Source organism: Urocitellus parryii, chromosome 3 (genome assembly GCF_045843805.1).
Source record: "Urocitellus parryii isolate mUroPar1 chromosome 3, mUroPar1.hap1, whole genome shotgun sequence".
Lineage (NCBI taxonomy): Eukaryota > Metazoa > Chordata > Mammalia > Rodentia > Sciuridae > Urocitellus > Urocitellus parryii.
The window spans coordinates 3,750,710-3,774,401 of NC_135533.1; the positions used below are offsets into that span (position 1 = coordinate 3,750,710).

Here is a 23,692-nt window from a genome sequence, read left to right on the forward strand (position 1 = left end):
AGGAATTGCAGTTTTACTGCAGTTTGGATAATTTCAGCTCTTTGAAGTAATGAGCTACTAAAGATAGATTCCCGTTATAGAAGGTTCTCCAGGAAAGAGGTGATGAATAGAGTTCCTGCTTTTTTATTCTGCCACATGATCTTCACGTAGTACGAAACTTGCACCTGTGGCTTTAATTATGGCGAATTTAGCAAATTCCATGTAGAAGTTGTACTCTACAGTGCTGATACACAATGAGGAAAAAATGAGAAGGCTATAAATAAGCTTTTAGAGTGAACCCACTGGTAATCACTGTATTAAAAGTGCAAAATATGCACATTGGGAGGGAAAATCATCTCTAACTAATGTACCAGGAGAAGGTGCTGCCTAGGAATGTGAAGGAACGCACAGCTTGGCATTACACTTGGGAGTGGCCTGGGCTCCGGAACACATCACTTCACTACTTGGCCAGTTAATTAATTTCAGTGCTTTTATTTCTAGGTTTGTCAAATAAAAATACGACTTTTACCCATGTGCTATAAGAAAAATTTTATAGACTAATATGTTAGAAGTTTCGGATGTAGAATATGCAATAAGGAAACTAGATTTTGCTTTATTTGAGTCTGTTTTTTCTCACCTCAATTTATCAGGATTCAAAATGTTGATAATCAGAAGATGTTACATCATATTATTTTACTATATGAAGTTGTCTCTAGATGTGAACCCAAGCACCTGCTGGTTTCCGCAGAGGCTGTGGCCTTTCACGTATGAGCCTTGTTTATGAGACTGCTGTGTTGATCAGAGTCTCGTCATTCTTGGATTGCAGACCTGAGTGGAGGCATGGCTGCTGCTGGGAACAGGCCTTCCCACACCGGCCAGTGTCCTGTCACGGCAGCAGGTGGAAAGGGCTGCGTGCACCCTCTGTCTCAGTGGTTGGCAGTGGAGGAGGGTCAGTTTTATACCTTCAGCAGCTTTTAAACAAGCTTTTAAAAACTACCTTTCATGAAATTTTATCTACTGAAATTTTTGCTTTTTCTGCAGTGTTAAAAATTTTTTTATATCAGATCTTTTTCCAAAATCATGCTACCTAATTTTTTTAATACTTATTTTTTAGTTTTAGGGGGACATGATATCTTTATTTTATTTTTATGTGGTGCTGAGGATCGAACTCAGTGCCTCATGCATGCTCAACCCCAGCCCCCATGCTACTTTATTTTATGTAAGTGGGGAAAACAAAAGAATTTTCCATGAAAATAGCTATCTGCCAAACCAGTACTTGGGAATAACTGTTCATTTGCCTCTCCAGTTTGTAAATGGCTAGTTAATTACAGACATGTCTCAGGATTAGTTCCAACGGCTCCTCCAATATAGTACGTTGGCAACTTTTGGCTGATCAGATGTGTCTCTTGCTTGTATCTCTCTGAACTAGGATGAATAGCATTTCCCTAGTGATGCTGGTATTGGGTTGGTTTTTTCCTTTTGGAAGTTGGTGGGAACCATTCTTAAGAGTAACGTATTCATAATTGTGGTTAGTTGCTAATTGTGTGTTTTTTCAGGCTGTGAAAAAAGGAAACAGATGAGTGCTGTCAGGTTTGACTTATGTATGCCCTGCTAGCTAATGGCAGCTTTTCTTGTTGATTGTGCACCCCTCGTGTTTGGTTATGAGCCCTTAACTTCTTTTCCTTATGCTGTGGATCTTGTGTATAAGGTTTCCTAGAGGGGTACCCCAGAGTCAGTTTTATTTACTCTTTTTCCCTAACCTGAAGGGTTTCCTTCACCTTTTTCTGACCTAAACCTTTATCACTAATGAATTTAACGAAATGTTTCTCCCTGGTTATTAGTCTCCTGCTCGTAGTCCTCCTTGAGCTCAGTTAGGAGATTATGTGACTGATGCCATCCAGAGCTTGTCCCCTGTGGGTGACCACAATCTGAGTATATCACGGGATTGCTCATGTGTGTTTGTGAAAGCAGAATTTTTTGCCATTCTTCCTACATTGCTCAGTTGGAAATATCTTACAACTTAATTAGGCTTCTCATAGTCCTTATGCCTGTGAGGCAATTGTGAATCAAAACAGAGTTCTCTTTTATTTCCCTATCTAACTTTCAGAATCAAACCATTTATCTTTGGGTTTATTAAACTGAGCTTTTGAAAGGTGGAAGGACCTGAGTCTTAAGAAGTGGGCTTGTATTCCTGCCCTTTGTTAGGTATGTCATCTTTAAGGTGATTTTGATTCACCCTGTCATAACATGATTTCTAATCTTTTATATGGGTCCCCTTTGTTCATCTTTCTGCATTCTGGACGTAGGGAACGTCTTCAGAGGAGTTTCCTAGAAATGACTTCTTGGTGTTTCTGCATGGTCGTGATGATGTCTGCAGGTGCTGCATGCTATTCAGAGGCTTGCCCTGGCATCATACTTGGTGTTGGCCTTTCCGAGGTCTATTTTCATAGGGCTTGGAACACTCCTCCTTGAAGACCATGAATTGACCCCTGAGCCTAGATATGTGATACATAAAAGCAACATGGCTTTGGGTGCAGAAAGACTCATGTTTGGATGGTTGTCTTTCTTTGCTTCCTTTGAGACCCTGAACAGTTCTTTCTTTTCTCTGAACTTCATTTCTGACTCCAATGGGATTGATAAAGGTGCTATGAGGAGTTGATACATGAAAGCTTCCTGCAGGTAGAGGCACTTACAAATTGTTTTCTTTTTAGAATACTTGTAGAAATCGGGGGTTTCAAGCTGGATGGGAGCAGTAGCTGCTTTCTATCTAATGTTGAGCATGTACTCTCAACATCTATGAGGTAGAGGCTCATTCCTGTTTCATAGGTGAGAAAGCTGGGTCTGAGGGAGGTCGCATCACCAGCTCAGGGCCATATAGCTCAGTGGCAGGGCTAAGCCTCTAGCTTCAGTTTCACTGTGGCTCTCCAGCCCCTGGCTTTATTCCAAAGAGTTCCCTATTCTACCTGCTGATTCTTTTATAGTGTCACTCATTTCTGTCTGAGGATGGTGTTTTGTTTTTGGTAAATGTGAAGCAGTAGGGCTTAGAAGATTGTTGATGGAGGCTTCTGGAACCAGGCTGGTGATTAGGTTCCATTTTGCTTGCCCATGCCCTCCAATTGGTAGTGACTGACTGGAGCAGGATGTGCAGAAAGAAGGACCTGATGATTAGTGAGCCACCCCGACTGTGGGTGCTGCTGGCTAGGGCTTCCTCCTGCATGCATGGTTCAACCATCCCAAGGAAGGAGGTGATGAGCATACGAATCACAGCAGGTCAAGTATCCCATTTAAAACTTGGAGTAGAAATTATTGCAGGATTTAGAAAGTGAAAGAGACCTTTTGCTATGAAACTAATCCTGCACTGTTTATATGAATTTTTTTTTTCTTCCCATTTTACTTTCTGGATTTGATAGGTGAGATTACAAAAGGAACAAATTGATGCTTCTTATGTCAGATGTCAGCAAATACTGCTTATAAAATTTAATGTGCCCCCCCTGAACGTTATTTATATGACTCTATTTAAAGAATTGTATTTGGAATGGCTATCTTTTTACTACTTAGCATTATAGAATAGTCTCTATTTGCTCATTTCATTACCACAAAATCAGAGCCACCGCATTGATGTATATTTGCAGGTATTCCTTGCTTCCTAATCTTGCACCAAACAGAGTTTAGTGATACACAGGGTTTTTTTTTTGTTGTTGTTGTTTTTAGTTGTAGTTGGACACAATACCTTTATTTTATTCATTTATTTTTATGTGATGCTGAGGATCAAACCTGGCACCTTACATTTGCTAGGTGAGTGAGTGCTCCGTCACTGAGCCACAACTGCAGCCCATAAAATATGATTTTTAAAGTAATACTGGCACATTTTTTTAAAAAATGCTTTACATAATGGTTGCACCCTACTGTTTTGCAGAAAATTTGGTATAAAATCTATGCTGATTATGTGGTAGAATATGAACTTCAGAAACTGAAAGAGAAGCCTTGTTAAATCATTATTCTAGTCATAACCGATACATAATCGAAAACTCCGTTCAATTAGTAATAGAGCAAATATAAAAAGAATCACCTGTTTACTTCATGTGAGCTTACTATGGCGGCCTTTACCCACCCTTGGAGAGTAGACCCAGGGAGGAATCAGAACAATCACTAGTCCTGGGAAAGAAGGTCTGCTGCAAGGGCCTTCAGCTTCTGGGAAGTAGCTGGTCTCTGCTGTGTCTGCATCTTGACCATCTTCTGGAGGCTTGCCCTTGCTGCTGCCCTGGCTGCTGCGGCCTGATGAGCCCCAGCTGCTCACCAGAAGCTGGGGTCGGGTCTCCTTCCAGGGTTGCTACAGAGAGCTGAGGCTGTAGCTGGGTGAAATGAGTGGCAATTCAGTGTCACTATGCTTAATTTTCAGTTTGGGGGTGGGGAGGGAGGAGGTTATTCTGAGTAACTATAGGTAGTGTTCATTAAGAAAATAAGAGCAAGTACTTATCAGCTGCTTTATTCTGATCAAAGCAATGGAAATTTTAGGAATTTGGCTGCAAATTAAGCAAACAGTCCTTTGTTCTGTGGGCCACATCGAGAAGTGGGAGAAGCAGACAATGCCCCAGCAGGAAATCCAGCTGTCCAGTTGTGATTCTCTTACGTTTTATTTTTTAAAGGCCATCAAATGCTCATACAGAAGGTCCCACTTTATCTGTGGGAGTTAGCTTTAGAGGACTGGCCTGGACTTGTAGGTCTCTTCCCCTACCTCCTTCTCAGGAGGTGTCCTGCTCACCTGGTCTCTCTGGCTGGCTGTGTTGAGGTTGGCACAACTTCACTTGAGAGAAGTTGTAAGGGTGGTGCAAGGAGCTCCTGTGCACCTTTTCCTGTAGCCATTGCCTGCTTGCATTTTCTTTCGTCCTCACCTCTCTTTTGTCCTCTTACACACACACACACACACACACACACACACTTATTTTTCTCACAATTGTTTGCCAGTAGATTAGAGGCATAGTGTGTTACCTCAGACCAGAGACATTTTCTTATAAAACCATAGTTGTATATTGCAAAAATCAGAATGCTTCTTGTTGAGGAACCATACCATCATCGAAGCCACCGTCTGGATCCTGCCTAGGGTTCAGTCTGGGGCCATGTGCTGCATTTGTTGTTTCCTTCAATCTGGAACAGTTTCCTGACCCTTCATTTCTAATTTTTTTTTTTTTTTTTTTTTTTGGCCCTTGACATTTTAAAGGGCAGAAGCCAGCTAGTTTGTGCAACATCCTTAGTTTGGGTTTGTCTTGTGCTTCCTCCTGATCAGTTTCAGGTTGTGCACTTTTGGTAGGATGGCCACAGAGGGCTGTCATCCTCAGTGCCTCCTCCAGTCCTGAGGTCTCTCAGGAGTGGGAAGTTTGAATGGGACCATCCCAGAGATGGTGTTTGCCAAGTGTCCCCCACTATGTTTAGCGCTGAATGTGTAGTCACTGGTCAGTCATGTGTGGGAAGATACTGTCAGCTGTACCCCTTCTGGTCAGAGAACCATGCCAGCTAGGCACTGATGCTTTGCTGCTGCTGGTGCCTGCGTGTGTCAGCTCTGTGAGTCCTGTGGCCATGGCTCACTCAGGCCCCTGTTTTCATCCACTGTGTCAGTATAGGCTTCTGAAATCTTAGGTTACTCAGTCAGCTACCATTCTCACTATTTACTTTGATGCTAGAGAAGTCCCAGATCAGCTAGTGAGAGTCCCTTTCACTGACTTCTATATCCTTGAATTATTCCATACTACCCTTTGACCTTGTGCTTCCAGTGCCACTTGTCTTTCTGCCTCGCTCTGGGATTAGTCCTGTCTTCAGGCAGCTCCAGTTCCTCAGAGTGGAACACTCAAGCCAGGGGTGATGTGTTAGTTTTCCATCACTGTGACAAGAGACCTGAGGTCGTTAACTTGCAAGGAGGGAAGGTTTCTTGCTCACAGTTTCAGAGGTTTCAGTCCATGGTGGCTTGGCCTGTTGACTTTGGGCTCTGTTGACATAGTACGCTGTGGTGGGAGCACCTGGCAGAGGAGGCCTATTCACTTCATGGCATCCAGGAAGCAAAGAGTAGTGTCCAGTGTCCCAGTGTCCCCTTCAGGGCCACAACCATGGTGACCTAACTTCCTCCCAGCAGGCCCCACCTCCTAAAGGTCCCACTGCCTCCCATGGCACCACAGTTGGGGACCAAGCACTTGGTCTTGGGGGCCATTTAAGATGCAAACCATAATAGGTACATATGGTTTCTGTTAGTGCTTCTAGGCCTTTCATGTGGGCTCTTCCTTCTTCAGTGAGTTACAGAGAGAGAAAAAGGAATCCTAAAGGGACTGCTTAAATAGGTCAGATTTGTTGTGTGTTACATTTCTTGAAATAGGTCATCAACTGGGAAAAGCAAAGTACTTTTTTGCCACATTAGGTTCATTTTTTAAACCATTGTAGTTATTGGATAGTTCTAGGAGAAACGAACACTACTCTTTAAATATTTTAAACAAGGCCCTCATCCTCTGTGGGCCAGGGGCAGGCCAACGCATTGATTTTGGCAGCAACCAGAGTACAGGATGACTGATAGAAGGGTCTTTGAGGGGCATCTTCTTTGTGGCAGGGGTGGAGATAGGCTGGACACCTTCCGTACACTGAGCCTGTGCCCCAGGTGTCGCGGTAGTATCAGCAGGGCTCCTCAACAGCCAGGAGTGCAGGCCTTCTGCCTTTCTCAGAACCCCAGGGGTCAGGGCTTAGTTGGTGCCAGTATTGATGAGGTGTATATGTGTCCTGCGGGATGCCTTTGTGCTGCTCCAGCTACCTACAAAATAGGAACTTCTCATCAGTGAGCTTACAAGAAAACAAGCACTCTGTGGGCTCTGGAGATGGGACCACAGGCAAAGGCAGGAGTGATGCGGCATCACTGACAACACAGCAGCAGCAGAAGGAGGGAGAGGAAGGCATCTGCAGAGGTCCCATGGCAGCTGCTACCTGAAGGAAGGCCGTTCATTTGGAGTGCAGACAGCAGTGCGTCTGGAGAGGGCTTCTTCAGACTATTTTGAGTCTTGATTTCTAGAGCATTGAGAGCCAATGAAAAGTTCTTGCGGAGGGATGATGGGTCAGTGTCCTTGCCTTGCTTTGGCCTAACTGCTAACTGGTATAGAATCATTTGTTTTATCCCTTTAAAACCATCTGTCACCTTTTGGGAACTACTGCTTTAAGAGCAGTCGCAGTTCCTCAGCCCCTCATGCTGGGGTAGGTTGCTTTTCCCCTCCCTCCTGCTCTGTGGATGTGGTGTTCTGTGCCTCTGGCCCCGAGGGGTGCTGCTGTCTCTGAGGTACAGCCCTGGTGGGCCTGCCGCACTCCCCTGGCTCCTGGGTGCTGCTTCTCACTTAGGAGGCTTTGGCTTTGTATTCCATGTTTGTCTCCAGAATTCAGGACCGTCACACAGATACATATATTTAAGAAGCTTAAATATTAAGCTGAAGATATCACCACGTAGTTCAGTTTGTTCTGTCGAAGCAGCAGAAGCGTGGGCAGTGTTTCCCTCATGCTTCTGAGGATGAGAGTAAGAGTCATTTCTGCAGACGTTTAGGTGATGCCAGGAAGTGAGCAGTACTTGGGAACCACCCCCCCCCCCCAAAAAAAAAACACGAATTCTCCTTGCTGATTCCTCTAGTCATCTTTTCATGCAGAAGTTCGTTATCCCCTCCCCAGACTTCTTTATCTGATTTGTAGAATGGGATTATATTATACGGCCTATTTGCTGCCTTTCAGATTTTGTTAAATGGTAGATGTGCCATGTGGACTGGTTCTTGTGAGACCTTGGGAGTATCACCCAGGAGAATCCATCCCCAGCTTCCACAGTCAGGCTTGAACACTGCTGGCCAGCCTGCTTCTGGCAGAAGCTAATTTTGTAGGGTGATCTGGTGGTGCCTGGTGCAGGGTCTCTTAGTGGGCCAGGTGGAAGTGACTTGAAGCATGTTCCCACGCCTGCAGGTTTAAAGGACACAGGACCACAGACAGAGTGCTGGAAGACGAGATGAGAAGGGACGCTGCCATTGACAGTGGTGGAGGAGGTGGAGGCAGTTGGCACAGTCACACAGGATAGCCTCCTAGGGGCAGTGGCACCTTTGTTAGTCTCTGGTGGGGAGAGCTGAGGTCTGGAACCTCAGCTGAGGTCTGGAACCTCACCCTAAGTGAGGTCCATAGTTGGAAGAGCCAGACTTTGTGGCCTAGCTGCCTAAGAAACCACAGTGTGCAGAGCCCCACCGCCTCCGGCAGTTCTTTCTTCTTCTACCTGGTGGTTTGTGCTGTTCAGGTTGGAGGATCCAGGTATCAGATCCCCTCATAAATTCAGGGCTTTGGTTTATGTATTTTTCAAAAAGCCAGCTACTTTTGCTCTTTAAAGATTTTCTCATGCGTAACAAATGTCAGAAGGGTAGGTTGTTATGAGAGCAAGCACTTGAATAACTGTGCCATGTTTTTAGAATACTGTAGAGTCTAATACTAACAAGAAAATCCTTTTAAGAAGTCCAGAAGTTATGGATTCTGTCTGCCCTGATATCTTTAAACTCATGAATTCGATGTGTATTCAGCCTGTATAGGCCCTGTTGCCAGGAGGAGACAGAGGTAGGGTCTTGATTTCAGTTGTGTCTGTGCTTGGTGTCCTGGCCACTAGGTGAGGATAGTCTATTGCAGAGAGGAAGCGAACACTGCAGATGTGAAATGCTCCCACCCTCTCTCACATTGCAGCAGTTTGATTAGGAAATTGACCCCGAACCTGGAAGAGAATGTTTATTTCTCTACCTTTTCTCCTTTAATCCAGCAGTCTTGTGTTTGTATTTAGAAACTTGATCTAGCTTGCATATCATTTACCATGCAGGTTCTGAATGAGCGTCACAGAGATCACAGGGATAGGCCCTGCATTGTTGAAGTTAATAGAAACCTGTACGGGAGGGCTACAGCTGTGAGATCCTCAGCATTGTGGGTGACAGCGAGTGCAGCCTTATCGGGAGCAGGATTCGTGCGGGGCTGCCCTGGGACGCCACACCACTGTCCTTCTCTGTGTCCTGACAATGTTATCTGTCCTCTCAGCACGGAGTATCAAGTGTCTGTCAGGAGTACGGAAATTAATTTAATGTCACCTGAAGACATGCAATTAATCTTTTAGAGGTTTTCATAAACCTTTACAGAAAGAGTTGCCAGTTTGGCGGATTTGGATTTTGGGGTTTAGAAGAAGATAAGGAAAATTAATTTTTCATCAGGGTTAATACAAGCTAGCAGGGCCACAAAGGCTGAGAAAAATGGTTGGGGAATTTGTCAAGTGTTGTCACTCCAGAATAATGCTGCTTAACGTCTGATAGGTATAATCAAGGGTTGAGATTTCTATGGAGAGGGATTAATCAATTTGCTCGCTACTGAATGCAAGTCAGTGATATCACTTCTTCATGGGGTTTAGGAATGAAAATAAGATTTGATCTGTCAAATTGCAAGAAGCCCTGACAGTATCAATAGGCATTTTTATCAATACAGTTAAATCATTTGTTATAAATAAATTTGTCCTGCTAATGTTGGTGGCTACAAACTTCATTTTTTGTAAGATTAAGCTGATAAAAAGTATTCCCTAAGCTTACTTAATTCAGATAGTTCTTAGATATTTTTAAAAGCACTAGTCTGAAGAGACATGTTTATTGTATTCATTAAAAAAAAAATGTGGAAAGAGAAACAATCAAATGTTTCTGGTTTGGGCTTAGGTGGGCCCAAGCCCTTTTCCCCTTTTCTGCTTTGGAGGAAGAAGAAGATAGCTAAAGGTGTATCCATACTCTGCCACACAAGGAGTTGAAAACTCCTTGGATAAATTTACCTCTTAGGACTGGAGCATAATCTGCCCCCTCACAACCGCTGATCTGCTTACTTTCAGATACAGATTGTTGCATAGATGGTTAATTGGAGTCATCAGTTTGTTAACGTTGGCTTAACTAAGTGCTAATAAGTGTTGGACCATTTTCAAGACTGCCACTGTGTGCATAGGTTATAGGAGATTTATCAGTAAATAGGTAGCTTCACTTTGGCTTGGTTCTCACTCAAGTTCCGTCTGTCTCTGGAAGTATGGGTCTGTAAAATAGGTCTGGACACAGCCTCGTAACATATAGATGGATTGACCATTTTCTGGTGTTAGCCCAGAAATTCAGGGTTTTATTTCCCACTGTAATTAGCTTTTCATTGTGCTACATTGAAAGAGAATACTTAGACTCTTAATTGGACTTTTATTTTTTCAATTTTTCTTATAAATTGAAATAGCTTCGCCTTGAATGCTTAACCGCCATCTTTAAAAACATTCAAAGTACAGCATTATAGGACTTTAAATGAAGTAATTTAATTGGATGATGGCTCATTCCTTGATCCATTTCTTCTGGAGATAGTTGTAGAATGGGTTTGGTGTAAGTACCTCTCTTGGAGGTGGTGTGGAGTCACATCTTTGTGCTTCTTTCACATGCAAGGGGAGAATGCCGCTGCTCAGCTTCAGGGAGGCCGGATGGACAGCAGCGTGGGGGGAGCCTGGGTGTGTCTCCACCCTCAGCCTGCAGCTCATGTAGAATGGCACCCTCCCTGTTGCAGATCTGAGGAGCGCCCGGGAACTTGGCAGACACAAGAGCTTGTCTTGAACCTGGGAGTCTCCACTCCACTCCCTCTCCAGTACTACAGTGTGCTTGGAAAGCCAGGCTGAGGCCTTGGGCGTTTTGTGAGTGCCTGGTTTCCAAGTTGTGTCTTCCAGAACTATGTACTTGTCTCTAGTTCTGTATATGAGAAATTTTCAAGCTGAAAGTTTCCAATCTAAGGATGTGGCCACATATCCTAAGAGCCATTGACCTGCCCATTTTAGTTAGGGGCAAGAAGTGACTCCAAGACCAGCATATGTCAGGTGATCGTAATACATGTAACGGAGGCACAGAACCTTGGCAGGACCACTCTGTTCAGTCCACTACAGCTGGACATGAGCAGATGGCCGTGGGTCTGTCATACCTGTGTCATGTTGCACTAGCTTAGCCCACCTTTGTTCCTGGGGCAAGTCTTGCTTGGTCATGGGGTGTGATGCTTGTCCTGAGCTGCTGCTGCTGTATTGAATTGTAGTGCTGTGCTGAGGGTTTTCCCATGTTGTTTACAAGGGATGTGCTTGGTGGTGGTCATGGCTCTGGCACTTTGGTTGGGTACCAGGCTCAGAATGAAGGGAATGCATATCTTTCTCTTCTGTTTTCTCAGGGAATTGGGGTGAGCTCAGTGGTCTTTCCTCCTTAAATATTTGCTAGAATCCACCTGTGATGCTATTTGGGCCCGCATCTTTCCTATGAAGAACATCATTAATTCAGCACCGTGACTTCTCAGCGGTCTTTGGGGGCCTTTGTGTGGGAGTGGCTTGGTACCTCCAAGTTTTGTGGAATTCACCTCTCTCTGCTGAGCTGACTGTGGAGTTGATTCAGAGTTGTTTGTAATGTGTTTTAACTTCTGCAGGGTCCATCCTGGTGGTCCTGCCTTGCTTATGGTTTTTGGTCATTTGTCCTCTGTCCTTTTTTCTTGTCAGCGAAGAGTATCAGTTTTGTCAACCTGACAACAACTTGTGAGACCTGAGAGAGAAATGACTTTATTTTTCTGTTCACTGTGTCATTCTTTTATGCTGTGATTTTTATCTTTCTTTTCCACTTAGTTTTTTGTTTTTTCCTTTGTCTTTATAGTCTCTGGGGTCCAGCTTCTTGTGAGAGCTCAGATTATAGATTTTAGATTTTTTCTTTCCCCTTTCCTGTTTTGGTGCAGCTGCTTTGGTTACATCCATTAAATTTTGCCATGTTGTTTTCTTATTAATTCACTCTTATTTCTTGGTCCGGCTTCCCAGAGGTTGACTCTGTGCATGCAGTCAGTTTTAACAAGAATGCTCTGGAAAATGAAAAATGCTATTCACATATAAAGTACTTTTAAAGTTCAGCAATTTGTCATTTAATTTAATCAGAACACATTTTAATCACAGTAATGAAAGGGACCTTAATGTCTTAAATTGAAAAGTCTTGCTAAACCCTAACCACTGTCCAGTGAGCGGTCTCCACACTGGCTCTCTGAGGGCAAGTTTGGCTGGGTTTCAGGTTTGTCCAAAAGGGCCTTGCTGTGAGCCCTGGTTGCAGGCTCCCTGCTCCGGGGGGCCTAGTGGATGGACACTGAACCATGTACTGCCTTGTTGGTTTCAGCAGGGAGGAGAAAGTGATGGATTTTTTCACCCAGAGGGCCAGCCCCAGCGGCTTCCTCAGCCTCCAGAAGTGAGACAGCAGCCTGCCCGCAAGGTGACGCTGACCAAGGGCGGCCCTCAGCAGCCCCAGCACCCACCCATGGGGCCCCACCTGCACCCAGCTGTTCCTCCAGGGATCAAAAGCATCCAGGGCATCCACCCGGCCAAGAAGGTACTGCCTGCTCCCCTTTCTGGGAGGGCCCTTCTCCCTAGATGTGGTTAAGGGAAGACAACAGTGGATGGTTTCTCTGATGTGGGAGTGTCCGACACCCAGCAGTCCTCAGATCCTTAGCAAGTGGGCCATCGCCTCCTTAGCCCCGTCTTAGAAAAAACGGCACGTTTCACCAAAGCCCTTTCCTCGCTGACATATTGATGGCACAACTCCAGTAAATTGCCTGCAACTGAGAACTTGGCTGTTGCCCACACCTCTGAAGGACATGCTGAGCAGCGTCTGCATTGTGCTGCAGAAAGAGTGGGGAATGTGCATCTGCACACGGCATCAGCTGTGCATGAGCACCCCTAACCACCAGAGAGCCCCAATGTAGAACCAGGGTCTTGTGTTTAGGTTACACGATCACCATTCACTTCACAGGGCCAAAGTGACCCGAGGAAGTGACAGGGCTACATGGCGTTCTCCTGTCCAACCAAGCTCAGTCTGTCCTATGGGAAGCTTAGATGTCCAACAGAGCCCCTTGTTGCTTGGGGAGGCCATCCTGTCACAGCACATGCATGATACTGATGATGTGTCGCCCCTCAGCTTCTGAGAGTTGCAACCCTCTAGCTTCTGAGTTTGTCTGACCAGAGTCCCTCCTGGAGCAGCAGCCAACATCACCTGTGTTCATGGTGGGCTGCCCGCTGTGGGTCTCTTGTAGAAGGCCAGGGTCTGCTAGGGCACAGTGTTCAGGGTTGTTGTCGTTGTTGTTGTTGTTGTTTTGTATGTGCTCTCTTACGCCTCCTTATGAGATAGGAGCAGACAGAATCATTCCACTCCTAGCAGAAGACGGATGCACAGACAGATTAAGTGATAAGCTATGTAATCTTTGAAGGTCATTCAGTCCACATTTTCCTTTCATATGCTGCCCTGCAGGCCTGTGCCCTACCCTACACCCCACCCTCTCCTACCTCTCCTCTCCTCTCCTCTCCTCTCCTCTCCTCTCCTCTCCTCTCCTCTCCTCTCCTCTCCTCTCAGTGAGGAGGTAGTGTCTCTGGCCTTGCTTGGGCGTTGTGTGGGTTGATGGCAGCTGGTGCCTGGTGGCTGGTGTTGGGTGAGCACACCCCACAGGTTGATGTACTCACAGGCTGCTGGTTTTCGTGCAGCTCTGGTGTGTTTCCCAGTGTGCTTCCAGAGCAGTTCCCTGCTCTTCTACAGAGCTCACTTCCCAGGACTGCCTGCCACCTTCTGCACAGGGCTGGGGCACCTGCTTGCCTTCCTTGTTGGACACATTCGTGTCCTTGGGTACAGTTCTAATCTCCACCTGGCTTTCTCTCTTATCCTGTGCTAAGAGGCCATTTTGTCCCTCTGTACCCAAACTCTAGACAGAATTGGGGCGGGACTTTTGGGAAGCCTGGTGCTGTTCATTCTGCTCTGCTTCTGTATCCACAACTGTCATGGGCTGGAGGTTGGGCACAGTCTCTACACTTTTCTAACTAGGAGAAAATGCTGAAAATGTCAGCCATCTCCTCTCTTTAAAGGCTCCTTGAACAGTGGTTTTGGGTCCTGGGTGGTTTTAAAAAACAGTGATTGCAGAACCTGCCTTTTTAGTTTGGGGATGGCACATGTACAGATCTTGACCAGGTGGTTCAGGTCTCTGACGCCGGATGTGTCTTGTGACTGTCAGGTGGGTTTAAGCCAGTCACAGCAAGAACCATGGAAGCCATGGAAGTGCAGCTCTGGAGTGGTGGGGTAGTTGTTAGCTGCCCGATTCTGACTTCGGGGGCTGCACCTCAGAGCAGCACAGAAGTGCTCAGAGACCTAGGCTCACAGAAAACCCTGGAGGGTCCTGCAGCACGTCCAGTTACTCACCCTTTTACCTCTCAGTAGCTATGGAAATGCACACACTGGAAGTCAGAACGCGTTTTCTTTGTTGTTACCAGGCAATCATGCACGGACGAGGCCGAGGTGTGGCAGGTCCCCTGGGCCGGGGACGCCTGATGCCAAACAAGCAGAACCTGCGGGTGGTGGAGTGTAAGCCACAACCCTGTGTGGTGTCCGTGGAGGGGCTGTCCTCATCTACCACCGATGTCCAGCTGAAGAGCCTTTTGATGTCCGTGGGGCCCATTCAGGTGGGTTGCCTGCGGGTAGTGTTGGTGCCAGAGCCTGTCGTCTCTGGATGCAACAGGGTGCCCATTGTATGGGTTGCATTGTGTTAAAAATTGTACTTGAGAAGAAAGGTAATGGCTGCTGATTGGAGAACTTGAGCTTCTTAGCTCATAGCTAAGAATCTGAATATTGCAGGCTTGAATATTCAGATTCTTAGCTATAAGTTTTAAGAAATGAATACGGCAGCTGGAAACAGATTATCCGTGGAAACCCTTGTGCCGTCAAGTCACTTGCTTTATTGGTAGTGATTGTTTAAATTAGTAGCCTTTTTAATTTCCTGAAACAGTCTCACACGTTAACAGCTGTGAAGTTCAGTTTTACAAACATGACAGTAATTTGGGCTGTATTTTCACCTCTTAATTTTAAAACTGTCTATGTCTAATGTTTAAAAAAAATCTCTGCTGAGCAGACTACAGATTAAAAGGCTGCATATGAAATGAAGAGAATTTCACGTCTATTGTTTTCCTAGGAAACCCCTATTTTCTGCAGCGTCTGAACCCTATAGGGGGCCAAGTGAAAAGACCACCTGGCCTTCAGTCCTGTTCCTGGCCTCTGCTGCTTATAGGGCCAGTCGCTGCCTTCCCTTGCACATTCTGCACCCCACGCAGACTAAGAGATGACTAGTGGAAGTTTTAGGACACTTAGTAAATGTTAGATTTCTGTGTAGTGCAAAGTGTTTTCTTTTATCTTACATAGTCTCTTTCTCCTGGGTGAATTTGGAAACATTCTCAAACTGGGGCTGGTACAGGTAATTAATTTATGATGTTTCAGATCTCCATCTGCTGTTGAGAGTCCTAAACACCAGGAATAGATAAAAGCCTTCCAAAACTGGGCCTGTTATTGAGGCAGTCACAGTGAGCGCCCTTTGTTGCGGGACTCCTGGAGAGGTAGTTAGGCTTCGTGTTTATTTGTGTTACTGTAAAGTTACTCTTGCATGCCACTCTAGAGAGCAGGTTTCCTAGTGGCACAGTCAGGAATGCCTTGTCAGACACCAGAGGCATAAAGCTTGTGTTCAGGGCTGGGCAGTTTCTACACAGTTGATCATTATATGAATTTAGATGTATTAAAATGTGGTTGGGGGCTGGAGATGTAGTTCAGTTGGTAGAGTGCTTTCCCTGTATGCACAAGGCCCTGGGTTCCATCCCCAGCACCACATATACACACACACAAAAGTGGTTTTTGTTGTGTTTTTTGTTTGCCCAAGGGTACTTTACCCGTAAGCTATATCTGCAGCCCTTTTTCTTATCTTGAGACACAGTGTTGCTGAGTTGCAATCCTCTTGCCTCACTCTCCTGAGTTGCAGAGATTATAGGGGTACACCACTGTGCCTAAAAAGTGCTTATCCTAATCTGAGACTCAGAACAAGTGATCCAGCTGCCAAGATCTGCGTCTGAAGAGCAGGTACAGTTTGCTTCTTATGGCATTGAGTGAGGTTCAAAAGCCACGCTGTGAAAATGAGCAGGGAGCTGTGAACCATCCAGCCTCTCTCTTACCTGTCTTACAAATCGAAGTTTTAATTTTGTACTTCGGGATTGTGGCTCTGAATGGCCTTTGTTCCTCTGCTTGCCACTTTTTTTTTTTTTAAACAAGTTCTATAAAGATTAGAAGTCATCGGGTCAAGTATAATGGGCACCCCTTAGAATTCCAGCAAAACCAGTGCGCTGGTTGATTGCTGGCCTGTTCTGATTAGAGAGGAACATCTGAAAACAAGGTGAAAGTTCCCTGGGCTCCCACACCCTTGCCACACTGCCATCTAATGTGTGCTACCCCGAAAATCCCGAGGACCCCTGGTCAGCCCTTGGGCAGGACCTTTCCTCCCACTGTGAAAGCCGAGTGTCCTATTCCTCCCAATCTTGGGCCAGGAGAGTGGTTTTGAGAGGGAGTTTATAGATCTTTTAAGTATGACTCTTACAAAGTTCTGTTTCTTAATTTACAAACAAACTGATAAACTGCCAGCCCTTGATGATCCTCTGAGTGTAGGTGTAAAGAGACCTTATCACCTTGGCGATGACTTGAATGCACTTTCTGAAAGGAGGTTGCTGACTCAGCTTCAGCGCGGCCTTCCTGCTCTGAGGCAGAAACACATCTTCCTCTGTGTGCTTTCCATGGATATTTTTCTAATCCCAAAGGTTCCGAAATGAAGCGTCTGTCTCTATGCTTTGAGACGTGGCTCCACCTGGTGTTCACTTGCTTAATGACGAGCAGTGGTGTTGCCCGGGAAGGACCGTCCCTCTTTGGGCTGTTGGTCATAGTGAATTCTGGTGGCTGCACCTTAACTGTGCTTTATAAGCCTGGGGGCCTGAGGACTTTCCTCAGCGTGGCAGTGATGTGTCGGCCACTGCTACTCTCGGAGTGGTATTTTACTCCCTTGTCCGCGTTTATGAGCCTCTGAGGAGCAAGGAAGAATGGCACAAGTGTTGACATGCCATGACAGCCAAAAGATGGGAGTGGGTAAGGGTCAGTGTGCAGCAGAAGCTTGAAAAGCATGTGGTAGTAGGCACTGACCGCAGTGCTGAATCAGGGTTCTACCTGAGAGCGGAGGGGTGGAGGGAACGCCTTGCTCCGGGGGAGAAGAGGGGCAGGTTTATGTTCATTAACCCTTAGGACCACGAAGTGAGTTCCTTTTAACTAATGAGGTCCTTTGTTGAAACACATTTATTTCTCTGTTGGGTTTTGCCTAAAATCATGTTACACAGAAAAGTGAATTTTTTACCATATGATCAATGAAACTCTATGGTGTGAAAACCAGAAAGTAGCTTCCTCAGTAAAGCAGAAAGTTGGTGTTGACTCAGTGCGTGCGTTTCACTCTTCTCTGCTGTGCTTCTCAGCCGAGTCAGCAGGACGAGGTGCTGCACGGGAGCCACTGTGTGGTGAAGGCTCTTCTGTTCCCCACATGTCACCTACCCCTTTCTTTAGCAGTCTGCGGCAGCCCCTCAGAATGCAGCCAGATAGGTCAGCAAGAGTGTGGGCTTTGTAGTGAGGCTTGGATGTAGATCCCATCATTGCCGCTTCTTGGTGTGCAGCTTTGGGGTACGCTACTTCACCTTGTGGGCCACGTTTGCTCAGTCTTTAAAATGGAGATGGCTTCCCGGCTGTCAGTTCGTGGGGGTGGAGTGAGAGTGCAGGAGTGCCAGCATGCATGTGGCCCTCACGGAGCGTGGGTGCTGCCGGAGTGTTTCCTTGGCCTGTGACCTAGCTTCATACATGGGAACCTGGGTTTGCCCAGTGACAAACTAGAGGGGATTGCCAACTGTAGGCCGTGAAGTTTCCCCACTAAGCAGCAGTTTCCTTTGGTGTGTGGGTGCTGTTCTTAGGATTGATGAGGGCCCTCACTGAGTCACCTGACAGGAAGGGAAGGGGAAGTGCCTCTGTCCGTGGATGTTTGCTCCCGGTCTCGGCAGTGTTCAGTAACCGGAGGGCTGAACACCAGACTTGGAGGGTGGAAGCATTGCTTGCAGGAGTAGATTATCTGGAGAGGTCACAGCATTGGTAGGCAGCGAACGAGGCCAGTCCACCTATGTGCATGATGCAAGTGTCCATTGGACTCCAGTTTTGTATTGCAGCTCCCATTGTGCAGATGTCTGGTTTTACATTATTATCATGTGATGTTTAATGTTTGTTTTCTTCTTCTAGAGTTTACAGATGCTTCCCCAGCAGCGGAAAGCCATAGCGAAGTTCAAGGAGCCAGCCCACGCGCTAGCATTTCAGCAGAAGTTCCACAGGTAGCCTTGAGTGCTGCTGGGAGAGGGGTTGCGGGGAGGGTGCCTCTTCCTGTGGTGTGCAGTGTGGGGTGCCTGTGGCTATAGCATGGCCAGAGATGCAGGCTGAGAACAGACAGCACATCGCCTCCTGAGATCGTGTGTCCTTTTGTCTTGCAGAGGGTGCCCCTCGTTCGTTCTTAGATCTTTTCTGGAAACCTGTATTTTCATAGAGGTTTTTCTTAATTGGGAGCCACTGCTGCTCTTCACTTTTCCACCTGGGTGAGTTGACTGTGAAGTGTAGGCTTGCTGCTGACTGTCTCTTTACGTTTCTACAGGCACATGATAGATCTGTCCCACATCAATGTGGCCCTGATTGTGGAGTGACTGCTCCTGGGAGAGCCTGCCCTCAACGCTGCACACACACTGGAGTTTCTTCAGGGAGGCTGCCAGCCAGCGCAGGAGTCCCAGGGCCTAGGTCTCTCCGGTGTGCAGTCTGCTAACTGTTGTCCGGAGCGCCAGCCAGCCCCAGGATGATTCCTGAAGAGCTGAACTGAGGGGACATGACGAGTGGAGTTTGGTGTTAGATAGCTTCAAATTCTGTTGTCCACAAGAACCCCGGTTCTCGTTTTCTTTTGTTTCCAAGTGCTTTCGATGCATGTAGACCTGGTTCTTCGTGATCCTACTGTGTGATCGGTCACAGTGACTTAGATTCAGGAAAGAACTTTACCGTACGTCACAGATCCTAAGTATTCTTCACAGCAGAGAACATTTGATAATGGTTGCACCTATCTTCAGTGCAGGCTAGACAGGCACGCTCTCAGCCACGCCCTCTGGCGGGCGGCACCTTGGGCCCTCAGGCCCTGGTGAGAGTAGGTTAAAATGTGGGTGCCTATTGATGGGCACGTGCACATCATGGGGAGCAGGGTGTGAGCGGGAGGTTGGGATTAGTGCTAATGGGAGTGACAATTCTGCTTCTTGTAAATATCTCGAAAGTGCCAGCTGCACATTCCTGGTTCCTAGGTGAGCTCCCCGCCTGTTCACACTTTCCCAGACGAGGTGCAGTACTGGCCAGGTACCAGGTGCCCCATGGCCCAGCAGGGGGCAGGTCCTGTGACCCTCAAACCACCCTCTGGCCCAGCTTTGGCCTGCGAGATTGAGGCACTGTGGAGGGGTGGTAAGGCTCATGTGGGTATTCCTCCTTCTGAATGCAGCCCCGGGTGGCACATCCATCTCCCTGGCTAGGTGACATGCGCTATCATTGCTTTGATTGCTTTTTGTTTTGTAGCTTCTTTGAGCAGGGGTGCCGTAGTCCTTCAGGGACCCAAGAGTTTGCTTGCTGTTCTCCATGGTGCGTGGCGTGAGGGATGGCTGTCTCACAGTCCGCGCCCCTTGAGATGAAGTGTGTCTATTGTTTCCTAGTTTTCTGATAGACTCCTAGGTGAGACTTGCTCTCCAAAGCAGCCTCTAGAAGAGTCCCTGCTGGCACACTGAGAAGTGCCTTACTGGGCTTCTGCCCTACTGGCTTCTGCCCACGAGAGTGTCACTGTTTGGTACATGGTCCAAACTTTGTGCACAGGTGACACCAGTGCACACTCAGACTTTTAAGCTGTGTTTTATACCTGTGATTTCATGTCACACTTATTGGTGGAGTTGAGGGAAACAGAAGCCCATTGTCACTTACTGCCTCTGTTTAACCCAGTGAGGACGAGCCTGAGCCTTGACGCTCTTCGGAGCTGCCTTGTAGGAGCTAAGGGGAAGGGACGTGGAACTTGCAGCAGCTGGTTTATACAGTTGAAGTTTTAAGTTACATTTTCAAATGAAGTCTCCAGTTAAGAACTGGAGAAGTTATTCCAGGCCCTGTGAGTCTTTCCTTAGCATTAATTCTAAGATGACATCTTGTGCCTAGGAGGAACCCTGGGAAGTGCGGGTGGTTGTTTGGGTTCCAGGAAACTGCGTCACTCGGGTCATCCTAGAGAACCTCTCAGCTGTGGTGCCAACTCTGTCCAGAAGTCCAGTGGCTTGGTGGGTGGACTGTCACCAGCCCCGCCATGCCCACAGCAGGGTCTGCACACCAGTTCCTTTGAGTACCGTCAGCTGGTTGGCACGCTGTCACTGCCATTTAGTGTTCAGTTAGACAGGGATGTTTGTGTACGTAGGAATGCAGTTTATCTGGCCCAGTCCACAGTCCACAGAGAACTGTGTTGGAGTGATGCGTTTGGTAGCCTGTACGCTCCAGTTAAGAGAGATCCAGAGTATTCAGGACCCGTTGGGCCCTTGGAAACCTTATTTTATCACCAAGGACTTAAGATGCAATAATATGAGTTTAACAGATTTTTATCACTTTCTCAAATAGTCTGAGTTCTGTGCTTTTAAAACCCCATCTGCATGTTCTGCAAAGCAGGCATGAGAACATTGAAGTTAGAGTTAACAGAACAAGTCCGATTTGGGCACCACCGTCGCAGACAGGCCTCAGGACCACCCCACAGTCTGCTTGTGGCCTTGTCTGAGTGTGATACGGGTACCCGGGAGCACGTGTGTGTCCATAACTGTCTGCACACACGAGCAGGCTTTTTCTTCCTGCAGTGTCCTAAGAGACTATCAGTCAGCCAGGACTGCACAAAGCCCCCACTAGAACAGCCAGGCACAGGCCAGCCGCTCCATGTACGCTGTTGAGAGTGGACTCTCAGTATCAGGCAGGCCAGTGCTGCAGGCTAGTTTCCTTGAAGGAAACCACAGAAGAGGAAAGAAGCAGAATTAGAGTACTGTCGTTCCATTTTTGGTGCACTTCTGGCAGCAAAGTCAAACCATGCACCTGAACCCTTGTGGAAGATCTGCTGCAACCATTATCTTTGTTCTTTCTTTATCATGCATTTAAAATGAGATGCAAAAGCATTAGCATACTATGTAAATATGGACCTTTTAAAATTAAAACATTGTTGGAAATGCTTTCCACTCAGCAACATCTTAGCTATTTGTTAGTTCTTTTGTGTTGTCTTATCAGAGTTTAATGGAGACACTTCATTTTGTGATGTGTTTGTGTGTACATTCGATTTTTATAAAGATGGTAGTAAGTCAATACATTTATCCTCATCTGTGTATTATTTGTTCACAAGCTCAAGAAGCTGAAGGGCAGTAAATACCAGTCTATCTCAGGAGGTGAACCCATAGGCGGTGGAGTGGAGCCAAACCACTTCTTTCCTTTTGCGTTGTTTATTTTGTGCTGTAATGTAAGTTCACTTAGCTGCTTCCGGAACTTAACCTTGCATTGCCCTTGGCCTGGCCACATTTGTTAAATTCTTATACTGGTATTCTTGAGGATGAATCTCTTCTTTCCAAAAGCCATTTTGAGGAGTCCCTGCCCTGGACAGTCAGCTTCCCATGCAGGTCTGCGCCACGCCCGATGGAAGAGTGGAGGGGTGGGGTGGGAAGCGGTTTCCCCATCACCCGCTTTAACTTGGGTAGGTCCCAGTGTGATGTACAAAGGTCCCGCACCAGCAGTTGCACCAGCAGCCGCACCAGCAGTTGGAGCTTGCTTCGCAGCATTCCTGAGTTGTGGTGAGCCTAGGTTCTGCACCCAGGGGCCTCTTTTCCAAACAGCATTTTGCCTGACCTTGCAGACAGAAGGCTTTGCTGCTTTAGGAGGCGGGCAGAGGAGTTAGGAGGGTCGGGGAGGAAGGAAGGGATAGGGTGGGAGGGCGGGCAGAGCCTGTAGAGGGGAGGAGCCGCCCTCAGTGTGGACCGCAGGGCCCCTCAGCCTCTGGCCAAGCCTGGCTCTTCCTCAGGACTGGCGACACAGACTAGGAGAAGGCCTTCTCTATGGACTGGTTTTAAGAAGCTGTCACTTTTTTTCTTTTACCTTTTGTTTTGTGTGTCGTTGTTTTGCTTCCTGTTTCCTTGTGGTGTGTCAGGAAGGTAAGCTCCATGTGTTCCAAGACCACTGGGACTGATTGTGATCGAGGATAGGGTGTAGTCCAGGGAGATCTGCATAGTGGCTGAATGTTGTTCTGGATTGTCCTTGGGTTCTTGGTGGCCTTCCTTTGTCCTCGTTGGAGAAAATGCCCCATGGTCAACAGGCACGTCACAGTGCCACATCTGCAGACCCAGCTGGGCAGCTCTGGCCTTGCTGCTTTGGTGTAAAACCTTCTGGGGGATCAGTTTTTATTTTTCCTTCCTTTTGTAGAGCCCAGTGTTGGCTTCACATTCTCCTTTTTAGATCAAATTTGGCCCCTTCATGAAGCTGCAGCCCGCCTCCCTGCTTTTATTTGGAGTGGGAGGGAGAGGGTGAAAGAGAAGGCAGACGCTCCTGCAGGCCCTCTGAGAAATGGTATGTGAGGTATTGCACAGGGAGTCAGCAGTGGGGGTGCAGGACAGAGGGACCAAGACCCCTTCTCCATGAGGAAGGGAGCCATGAGAAGCTTCTCAGTGATGGGAAAGCTTTAGATCCTTCACTGTAGTTAATGAGCTTATCAATTGATGTATTCATCTATTTTAAAGTTTGTGAATGAAGTATTACTTTGACATTTTTAATATGAATTCTCCAAAGGCAATTAGCCTTGATTTAATATTAAATCCTAAGGATTTTATGTAAGGTTTTTTGCAACCTGTTTAGTTTTTATCATTTAAAATACCTAACTTCTTAGGTACATGAGCCACGGTTTTGAGTACTAGAACCAGAGCAAACCCATGATTCATATTGGATCCCAGGTATAGCTCCTCCCGGTGGTGTGCGGCTGGGAGGGGTCGTCAGTTTGCACACTGCGACCTGCCTTTCCCAGAGACTGTTCGCACGGCTCTCCCCAGCATGCTCTGGAGGGAGTCTTACAGGCGAAATGGCAGGTAGCACAGGCACTTGAAGTGAGAACTTTCTGGAGCACCCATCCCTTTCCTTTCCCTTCTAACCAACCAAAACATAAGGAGATCTTTGTGTTAGTGTTTTGCTTGTTGTCATTTCACTGATTTTAAAAGGTTTGTAGAAAAATGCAGTCCTTGAAAGAAGCTCCATCCCACAGGATGGGTGCACAGGCAGGCTCTGTGGTTGATGCGTTCTGTGTGTGACAATTCAGTGTGCTCCAGAAAACAGGCCTCAACCTTCTTTACGTAATTTTATCCTAAACTGTCTTTTGTTTTAAGGGCACACATGGTAGAAGCCGGTTTTTAAAGCACTGTTTAAAGATTTTGCCTCTGCAATGTTTCCTTGGAATACGTAACAAGTGCACCTGGCACACGTGGACGCTGTCCGCCCAAGAGCGAGTAACCTCTTGTTTTTATAACTCAGCTTTGCTCTTCACAGGCATGGGATCCAGAGCGCTTTTCCTCATGAGGATTTTAACTTTAGGCTTTAATTCCGCTGTTTTCATTTTCAGGTGCAGCAATGGCAAAGCACAGTCTGATTTCTTTCTTCTCTTGAGCTGGCCCTCTGCCTGTCGGCCATGTCTGTTCTATGCTGCTCTC

The 23,692-nt window shown here is 46.7% G+C and overlaps 1 protein-coding gene across 5 annotated transcripts in view; it reads left to right on the forward strand.

Moving 5' to 3' along the window:
• Positions 1-21,319, forward strand: part of Rbm33 (RNA binding motif protein 33) — a 94,359-nt gene extending 73,040 nt beyond the window's left edge. For 2 of the 5 annotated variants that reach the window (XM_026406178.2, XM_077795900.1), the window contains 4 exons: positions 12,183-12,392; positions 14,315-14,503; positions 18,174-18,262; positions 18,577-21,319. In XM_026406178.2, coding sequence (XP_026261963.2) covers positions 12,183-12,392; positions 14,315-14,503; positions 18,174-18,262; positions 18,577-18,625 — 537 coding nt within the window. In that variant the 3' untranslated portion in view covers positions 18,626-21,319. The remainder of the gene's footprint in view (positions 1-12,182; positions 12,393-14,314; positions 14,504-18,173; positions 18,263-18,576) is intronic. The other 3 variants (XM_026406179.2, XM_026406181.2, XM_077795901.1) reach the window with 2 other exon arrangements.
• Positions 21,320-23,692: the final 2,373 nt, after the last annotated feature.